Source organism: Gavialis gangeticus, unplaced genomic scaffold (assembly GCF_001723915.1).
Source record: "Gavialis gangeticus isolate Ggan-Ray unplaced genomic scaffold, GavGan_comp1, whole genome shotgun sequence".
NCBI lineage: Eukaryota > Metazoa > Chordata > Crocodylia > Gavialidae > Gavialis > Gavialis gangeticus.
Genome location: NW_017728993.1, coordinates 17,677,748 through 17,687,104, shown reverse-complemented (window position 1 = coordinate 17,687,104; position 9,357 = coordinate 17,677,748). Strand labels below are relative to the sequence as shown.

Here is a 9,357-nt window from a genome sequence, read left to right as displayed (position 1 = left end):
TTAGCAAGACTATTTTCCTTCATAGAAGCCATGCTCATTAGAGCCTACTATGTATTATGATCTAGGTAGAATTAAAAACTATAGTAGCATTACTTAAACCATTATGCCAGGTATGCTCGTAGGCCTTACCGACTTGTAATTCCCCAGCTCCCCTTTGCAGGCTTTTAGTGAATGGTAGATAGTACTGGCCGCTCCAGTCACCTGACCAAGTGGTTTGTGTAATACTTGCATGTTCTTTTTTTATTGCATATTGTTTGTCCCAGTATACCTACTTTGTCCAGGCTTTGTTGAAGAAAGATCATTTAAATTGGTACTTGACTGTAGACTCCAAGATCCATGTTTTGGGGAGTATACATGACCTGACTTTCGAGGAGGCTAAATAGTTGCAATTGCTTTAGACCCAGGGGTGTTCAACCTCTGGCCTGCAAGGCAAATGCAGCCTGCGGAGCCATGGCATGTGGCCCCCGGGGCTCCCCATGTGTTATGAAATTTTGGCAGCAGGGAAGCAGTGGCCATTGATACTGCTCCCCTACCTTGCTGCCAAATTCTCAAGCCCTGTGCAGTGGGTTGAAGCCTGTTCATGCCCACTGGACCCCACAGAGCTGGATCAGTGCTGAGCCATGCCCTCCCCCTCCCCCCCAGCAGGGCTGGGTTGGGACCAGGCCAAGCCCCCTTTCCACTGCGTGGCTAGATTGAGGCTGGGCTGCCCTCGGCCCCCTCTGCATGGCAGGATGGGGTGCTGCTGTGCCTGCCCCAATTGCCAGATCAGGTCAACAGGTAAACGGGGCACTGCCCATCTAGCCTGCCAGAGAAAGGGTTTGAGTACCATAGCTTTAGACTCACTGCAGATCAGGTCACATGTCAAAGTTCAGAGTTGGATCTTAAAGGCTTAACTTCAGGCGCACGGGTTTTGGAACAATGTTGGCCTTCTCTCCCACAGATGTGTGCAAGAGTACATGCCTGATCCTTCTGTCACATGTTCTAGATTCATAGTTAATCAGTCTCATTTGTCAGTTAAATTTGGCTAGGTTGAAAATCGGCAATCTCTTCCAATTTCTAGGAAGTGGACAGTCGGCACCTAGCAGCAGTTTAACTTCTCCAAGCCATGTCAACCTGTCTCCAAATACAGTTCCAGATTTTTCTTATTCCAGCAGCGAAGATGAATTCTATGATGCTGATGAATTCTATCAGAGCAGTTCCTCTCCAAAGCGATGTGTGGAGTAAGTAGGTGGAAGAGCACAGTGCTATATTTTGGGAGTTGGAAACCTGGGGCCTGTAGGTTGGGTCTGGCCTGTGGAGCCATTCTGTCCAGCCCACGGAGCTAGAGGGAGGGCTCCTGTAACTTTTCAGTGGTGGGGAGTTTGGTGTGGAGGCCAGGCACGGGAGAAGCAGTGGCCTGGGGGAGGAAGGGCAGTGACTGTGGTTCTAGCTGCAAGCCGGGTGGGAAGTGGCTGCTAAAGGAGCCCACCAGTGCAACATGTTGCTGACCTCTGCCTTATTTAATAAGAGTTTTGTTTTCAGATGTCAGGGTTTGCTGGTGTATCAGCAGTCCCCAAGCCCTTCCTTGCAATTTGATGGTGTTTATAGTTTAAACCAGACTACCAGCGGAATAATTAAACCAGGAAAGGAATTCCAGGCTGATGCCTTTGTTAACATTTTTGTGTCAGCTTAGTTGTCTGTTTAGGGGTTTAATATTTTTTCCACATTGCTAGCCAGCATAACCATACCCAAAACTTCCATGTTGACCAACCATAAATGTGAATATTCAGGAATGATTCTTGGAAACATGAAGGTGTTTCATAATGATTTATGTATAATAATTTGTACCAGTTGGGGAAATAGTTAACTCCATAACCTTGGCCACTCATTTACTCCATTTATTCGTGCTATTTGGCGTGTTAATCAGGGTTAACTTCAAGAATTTCCCGACTAAGAAATAAGCCTTGAAATAATCCCTTTTGGGCATTTAAATAGAGTTGCCTTACAGGGTACAACCTAGGGCCCCTTTTCTGACTTGACCCAGCCATTAGCTTGCATTTCATTTGAGTTTTAACTGGTTCGCAAAGCTGCGTAGAGCACCACAGCTTCTCAATATTCTCATGTCTAAATTTCTCCATAAAAAATCCTTCTCAAGTAATTAAGCTTGGTGTAACTGTTTAAATTAAATCATAAGAGTCTGGCTTGAAATAAATTCTAGAATCATGAGAACTTGATATATCCTTTTGTAGTTCCTCAGGGTCTGCTGCTCTCCTCACTCACAGCAGCACGGGAAGTAGCCTAAAACGCCCAGACACAACAGAGTCCCTTAATTCTTCCATGTCTAATGGGACAAATGATGCAGGTAAGAGACTTGTTTTATAATATTTTTTTATAAGAAAGCACCAGAACATGAATCTGTACTTAACTGAATGTTTAATAGATGATCCTGCTGCAGCTGTTTGCCCAGAAGGAGAGTTCTGTTTGTCTCTTGTTCCTGTCCTGTATTTACATGCATGTATTTGATGATGGGATTCGTGGTCTCTCTCTCTCTCTCTTTTTCAACAAGGCCTTATCATATCTCTCAGACTTCTTTATTCCTTAGACTGTGTTAGGACACGGCTCAGTTCTTTCTGAAGGTTGTATCTCTTTGCAGGGGAGGGGGTTTGGCATTTGTAGAAGTGCGTTGATTGAGATCTGGTCCTTCCCTTTTAGATCTCTTTGATCCTCCCGATGACAGAGATGATGACGGTGAAGGGGAGTCAGTGGAAGAACATAAGAGTGTTATCATGCATCTGCTTTCACAGGTCAGGTTAGGAATGGATCTAACAAAGGTAAGACACAAGTGCAATACTTGCACATAATTCAGGTTTTCATTACAGTATTTTACTAACTGAGGGTTTTAATGATTGGGTCTTCTGGTAACATTACTTTAATACTGTTGCAACTATGTTGTTCTGCTAACTAGCTAAACTACTTAAGCTTCCTACGCATTAGTTTTTTTATGCTGTTTCTTTACTGGATTTGGCCCTGGTGTTTACTAGGTGAACTATGTTGGTATACTGTTGCAGAACTAGGGAGTCCCTGACAGCTGCTGATCAAAAACCAGACTTGATTCTTGGTAGTTTCACTGTTGCCCACCACACAACAGGGGGGAGCAGAGCTTTGTGTTACCTTGGTAACAGTCCAGTCAGTTGTACCCCTAGTGAAGACCGAGTTAACAAATCCCCTGGTCTTGTCCACCCCTGCTCTTTTGTTGTGGATAGCAGCAAAACTAACAAGGATCAAGTCTGGTTTTTGTCAGCAGCTGCCCATACTTCCAGGATTCCCAGATCCCCGGTTGACTGTCAGGCAGCCAGCCTGGCGAATTGCTTCCAGGGAGCCTGGAAGCCCAGGGTGATCAGAAGCCTTGAGGGTGAAGGAAAGCCTCGGGGTGCTGGCTCCCAACTTGCTGGATTCTTGGGGTAGAGGAGCTGGGAGAAAACCAAGTAGGCTCTGTTGCAGTCCTCTGAGGGGTCTTCTGGAAGTTGTAACAGTCTTCACTTGCATTCCTCAACGGAAAGTTCTTGTTGAATTTTTCCAACTAGCTCTCCATAATCTCTGCTTTTTAAATAATCCCCATTTGTGAGCCCCCAAAGTGCAGCACAGGGATACAGTAGGGAACAATTTATCCTGAAATGATTTCATCCAAGCCTGATGTTTTCTTGTGTGTTTGTGGCGCACATTTTGTGTTTCACAATAAGCTTGAGGAATAACTTGACTCTAACAGCAAATTTGAGAAATTTGTGTGAGTACCTTTTAAATGTGCACAGGCTACAAGCATGGAAGTGACTGACTGTCTAAATTCGTTGTACAATTCTGGCTTTGTTTTTATTCTTTTTCGTGAAAAATTCAGTTATCTTTCTTGCTCAGTAACTTGTTAGGTTGTTTCATTTTTAATTCCCTGTTTATGATGGGTTTTAGTGAAACTTGTTTAATTGCAACATTATTTGAAAATGCTTTTCAGGTGGAAAGTAAGGGAGGAGTTGCCATCAGGTCTTCCAGCGAAGCAGTGATGAGCACGGTTCTGCTTTGTCAGTGGACCTTAGGAACAGTTCGACAGCCTCCGTCGTATTTCAGGGTCCATTGTCCAAAGCTGCTAAGCACTGAGCAATTTACTCGTTAAAGTGTTACTTCCCTTTGCTCTTGTTCATACTGCCAGTCATTAGGCAGACCGCTTGTACAACTTCTTCCCCTTTTTCCAAAAGCTGCTTTTAGTTTTGCAGTGCTGGTATTGTTCTTCTCAACAGCATGAACATAACATGAAGAGGAAAAGGATTTTAAAAATAACTAAGGCTCTTGTTTCACTTACCATCAGGGCACAGTAAAGTAGGCAGGTCTTCAGACCCTCCTGCAGATCCTGTTTCAGTCTGGCTTCCCCTGAACAGCAAACGTTTCCCTGACAGGCTGACTTTTTTTCTTTGTTTTCAAGTTGCTAGTGCACTTTTGTTCTCTAGTATTGGCCCTCCTTGGCAAAATAAACCAGCTTTGTGTATGTTGCCTGGAGCCAGAAAGTAAAACCTTCCAAGCTAATAATTTAGCATTGGCTCTAACGACCGTAAGTATTAACTGGAAGGTAGTTAAGTCTAGGACAGGAAATAACGCTCCTTTTGTTTCCTCTTTACACCTGCTCTTCCCCCACTTCCTTCCCCATTAAACTAAGGTAGAATCTGTTCATGGCAATAACCAGGTCAGGCCAGTGCTTGTTAAAGAACTGCTCCAGTTGTCAGGATATTGAGAGCTTGTGTTTCTTGTTTAGCAGCTGTCTGGCAGTGTGGCTTGCCTGTAGGTATTCATTCAGTCATTACAGCGCAAACCCCTTGTGCAGTGTTTTGTCTCCCAAGTACTTTATGACTGCCAGTGCAAGCCTTGGCAGTTGAAAAGCTGTCGAAGTTTTTGTGCAGATGCTAAAATACCTAACTTCTGACAGACGATTTTTCCCTCCTCAGGTGGTTCTCCCAACGTTTATTCTGGAGAGAAGATCACTTTTGGAAATGTATGCTGACTTCTTTGCACATCCGGATTTATTTGTGAGGTATTTGACTTGTCGCGTTAATTGATTCTGATACTGTTTATATAGACTCTGCGGTATGTCAAGAGATCATTGACTGTTTGAGGAGCATGTTTGTTCTCAATCCAAACTATACAAAATGCATCTAGGTATCTCAGACTCAGCCTGCTAGTTCAGTAAAATAACTGCACTTTTCAGTATAAGGTTAAAAAAAATACTTAGAGCATGAACATGAGTTTGTTTCAGGCAGCTTTGACTGCTTTTCTTGCTGACACTTTTTTTATTTTTCCTTTATCCTCCCTCCTTTAGTATTAGTGACCAGAAGGATCCAAAAGACCGAATGGTGCACGTGGTTAAGTGGTACCTCTCAGCTTTTCATGCAGGAAGAAAAGGATCTGTTGCTAAGAAGCCTTACAATCCTATTTTGGGTGAAATCTTTCGATGTCATTGGGTATTACCAGGCACTGAAAATGAGGATGACACGGTTAGTTTTGTGGTCAGTGTTTTTTTTTCTGCTTGGGACATGGTAGTAACTTCACTCTTGGTTACCTTATGGACTAGAATGGTTTGTACAAGAGGCAAAACTTGTACAGTTCTTGGCTTGTAAGGCAGATTTTTCAGATGTCTTGCATTACATGCTGAATATAACCGCAGGAGCTTTTCCTGAGAATCCTTTATCATGCAGGAGATGTTGTTCATTACATGTCTTTGCTTAAAATGTGAATTCCTTGTTCTCTGAGACATGGCATTTAGTTATGTCTGTAATCCCTTGTGGGCTGGCAACAGAGGGTTGGTTTCCAGGAATGACTCCACTTGTACTTGAGCAAAAGCTGGTCCCCCAATTTTGTGACCAAAGCTGGAGCAAACTGGGAAAGAGCAGTCTGTGTCTGCTTTTTTCTGTGCACAGACCTAAGCAGGAGGAGGATGCTGCATATGCATAATATGCAGAGGCCACAAGTGTCACCTTCTCAGATCCTTCACTCGGACTCCTTCAACCTGGGAAAATCTAAGCAGAGGGGTGGAAATACAGGGATTCTAGATGGTAAGATGTGATCTTGGAGGTCACTTGAAGTACTTACCTTCACTAGAATAGCTGAGATGCTTCAAACTTTTATTGCCACATCCTTGGTAGGGGCATGTTGAGAGCAGGTCCATTTTACAGGTGGAGAACTGAAGCTCTAAGATTGACGCACTCAAGGTTTTATGCATGGAACTTAAAGCCTAGATCTTATTTCCCCACCTGCTGTTGAAATTTTTGTTCCAGTATGTAGCCCTTTTTTATATGCGTGAACAAGTATTATTAGGAGTGGTAGCGAGACCTCTCGAGCAGAACTTAATGAGAAACCAAGTAGGGTTAAAAGGCTGTTTAGAAATTGGGTTTTACCCAACTGCTTCTGTGCATCTTTGGTTTCACCTGTCAGGTTTTTTTTTGTAGAATGATAACTCTAAATCTGATAGACTACAGAAATTGGGATGTCTTTCAAAATTCCAGGGACCAATGTAAAATGTTCAGGCTGATTTGCGTAGATGCCTAAGATGGTGCCAAGTGCTGATTTTAATTTATTTATTTGTTTTTTGTGGAAGCTGAAAGTGTCCAAAAATGGTCCCCCATGTCAAATGAACTCTTTGCTTGTTTGCAGGAGCCAGTGTCAGAGGGACCAATCCCTTGGGTCAGCAGAAACACTGTAACATTTGTGGCAGAGCAGGTTTCCCACCATCCTCCAAGTGAGTTGATTTAAAAACTCAGTCTTGAACATCTGGGCAGGAACTGGGGAACAGTGAAGCCAGTTTTGACTTTTAGCCTTGAACAAATATGTTTTGTTTTAATGATGGCTGAGTTTTAAAACTGAAATATTCTCTGTAGATTGTTCTTCTGGGGGAATGATGAATTCCATACTGACAACTAGTATCTCGATATAATATTCATGGTCCTAATACCAATTTTTGGTTATTGTAAATGTCTTGCTCTGTTTTGTTAACACTTTTCTCCCTCCTTAAGTTTCAGCATTTTATGCCGAGTGTTTCAACAAGAGGATACAATTCAATGCTCATATATGGACCAAGTCAAAGTTCTTAGGAATGTCTATTGGTGTTCACAATATCGGGCAAGGTATGTACATGTATAATTGAAAAGTAAACTCTAGACTGTGAAGAAACTAATCCAAGAATGTTAATACATTTTGCTGGAAAGCTATAATCTTACTGGGCATGATGAATGTGCTTTATTTATCATTGCTCTTTGTGCATAGTATTGTTTGAATGCTGATCTCGGTAAGCAGCCTGTGGACTGGGTTCCACTTCATTCAGTTGGTCCCTGACTCACTCAAGGCCTGGACTCCAGTGCTTTGAATATCCATCACTTACCCGTCCTCTGGCGTTTGTGGGCGAATGCTTAAACACCTCCAAAATCAGACCATTACCTGTGTTTTTCTGAGATACCTGTTTGTTAGTGTTCTAAATCTCAATACTAAAAGTGCTGCTGGTCATAGTAAAAAAAAAAAAATCTTGTCTTTCATAGGGTGTGTTTCATGCCTGGACTATGATGAGCACTATATTTTGACTTTCCCCAATGGTTATGGAAGGCAAGTTAAATGCTGTATCTATTTTTCTGCAAACATTATTGGAATTGCATTGAGCCACTGTTTTTTTTTTTGTGTGGTTTTTTTTAACAAGGCCTAATTCTGCTTTATCATTGCAGATCGATTCTCACAGTGCCATGGATAGAGCTGGGTGGCGAGTGCAATATTACTTGCTCAAAAACGGGCTATAATGCTAGCATCACTTTCCACACTAAACCGTTCTATGGAGGAAAGAAGCACAGGGTCACAGCTGATATTTTGTAAGGCTCCTTATCTTGTCCAGCTGACCTTTCTCTTTATAGAAATGCTGACAGTTCTTTATAGAAAGAGAAGTTTAGATGGCTGTGTTCATTATCTAGCTGTAGCAAAAGATTGCTTCCAGTCATTGTTATAGCAGCAGTGCTAATTATGGATCGCCAGACTCATAGGGATCTCAGGTTAGGGTGGGGGAGATGCTGCATTAATGTAAATCTACTCCTCCCCTGCTCTAGAGTTGTTCCTGGCCACTTCTTGCAAGAATAAAAAGATTTTGGCCATATACTTGAATAGTATTTTTATTTTTTTACCCTAGAGATTTTGCTGCCATTGGGAGCATTTTTTTCACTACAGCTCCCTAAGAGAACTTGTATTTAGTGTATACTGGTCTTTGGATTCCACCCAGATGCTAGTAATTTTTAGTTTTGTAGTTAAATCTGGATTAAGATAGACTATGTACGTGAGGCTTTCTCTGTTAGTTTTTTCTACCTTCCTTTTTTCCCAGCTTAAATCATAGCTGAAAAATTAGTTTTAAGCTCTTCACTGCAGCAACTGTCTTTTATTTTGTGTTAAATCAGAACCTAGTATAAGGAAGTCCACTGTCTTGATTTGGGGCCCATACTATAATACAAATTGGAGGCAGGAGGTGAGTTTGACAGGGGCTGGGTACTAGATTGTTAGTTTAGGCCATATTTAGCAGCTTGTATATGAATGAACTCTGTTCCAATACTGTCAGTCTGCAGCTGGCACTTTTAGAGAGGCCTAGGAGATTTAGGTGCCAGACTCCCTCTTCAGCTTCTTGGCAAGCCTTCCCCGGTACTACTTTCCATCAGACATTGGTTTTGTTTGTAGCTTTTTTGGGAATTGCATTTAGTCTCACTGGATGTGTATAGATTGGGGCACTGGTGCTGACAAGCTGCATGCATAGTGCAAGTCCTGTCTTAAGTTGATAGACCACACTTTCTCCTTGAGAGGGCAAGATATACAAGTGCATTTACACAAGTTTAAAAAAAAAAAAGCATAGATTGTCTACTCATTCCTTTGTCCTAGTAGCCTCTCTCCCATGGCTGTTCATGCTACACACTCTTCAGGCCAGAGACTGTCTGAAATATACTGTTTTCTTGCATACAACACTTGTTTTTGAAAGGCAGAATGAAGAAAAAATTCCAGTATTTTAGTTGAATAGAGCAGGGACAGCCTAATCTTCAGCTGACTCACCCTCCTCTCCCTGATTAGGCTGTGAAATAGGAGGAGAGAGACCAGGAGCAGCTGGCAGACGACAAAATTGCCATAAGAAAAGTTAGCTTGATTAGTGGAACATCAAGAGCATTAGAGGAGAGGGCTCTTAACACCTGTGGAGTAGAGAACAATGAAAGGTTAAGTCAATTGACTTCCTCAGCTGCTGAATAGTAATGCCAGCTTCTGCACTGTAGAGCAGGATCCAAAACAGTGCTTCTCTCCTGGGCAGAAAATCACTTTCCTTGCTTAACACATACC

The 9,357-nt window shown here is 42.4% G+C and overlaps 1 protein-coding gene across 4 annotated transcripts in view; it reads left to right on the top strand.

The window, feature by feature from the left end:
• The window catches only part of OSBPL9 (oxysterol binding protein like 9), a 179,614-nt gene that overhangs the window by 162,826 nt on the left and 7,431 nt on the right, over positions 1-9,357 (top strand). For all 4 annotated transcript variants that reach the window (XM_019501318.1, XM_019501317.1, XM_019501320.1 and 1 more), the window contains 9 exons: positions 1,061-1,220; positions 2,229-2,341; positions 2,692-2,810; positions 4,965-5,050; positions 5,336-5,510; positions 6,667-6,751; positions 7,026-7,136; positions 7,545-7,608; positions 7,725-7,865. In XM_019501318.1, coding sequence (XP_019356863.1) covers positions 1,061-1,220; positions 2,229-2,341; positions 2,692-2,810; positions 4,965-5,050; positions 5,336-5,510; positions 6,667-6,751; positions 7,026-7,136; positions 7,545-7,608; positions 7,725-7,865 — 1,054 coding nt within the window. The remainder of the gene's footprint in view (positions 1-1,060; positions 1,221-2,228; positions 2,342-2,691; positions 2,811-4,964; positions 5,051-5,335; positions 5,511-6,666; positions 6,752-7,025; positions 7,137-7,544; positions 7,609-7,724; positions 7,866-9,357) is intronic.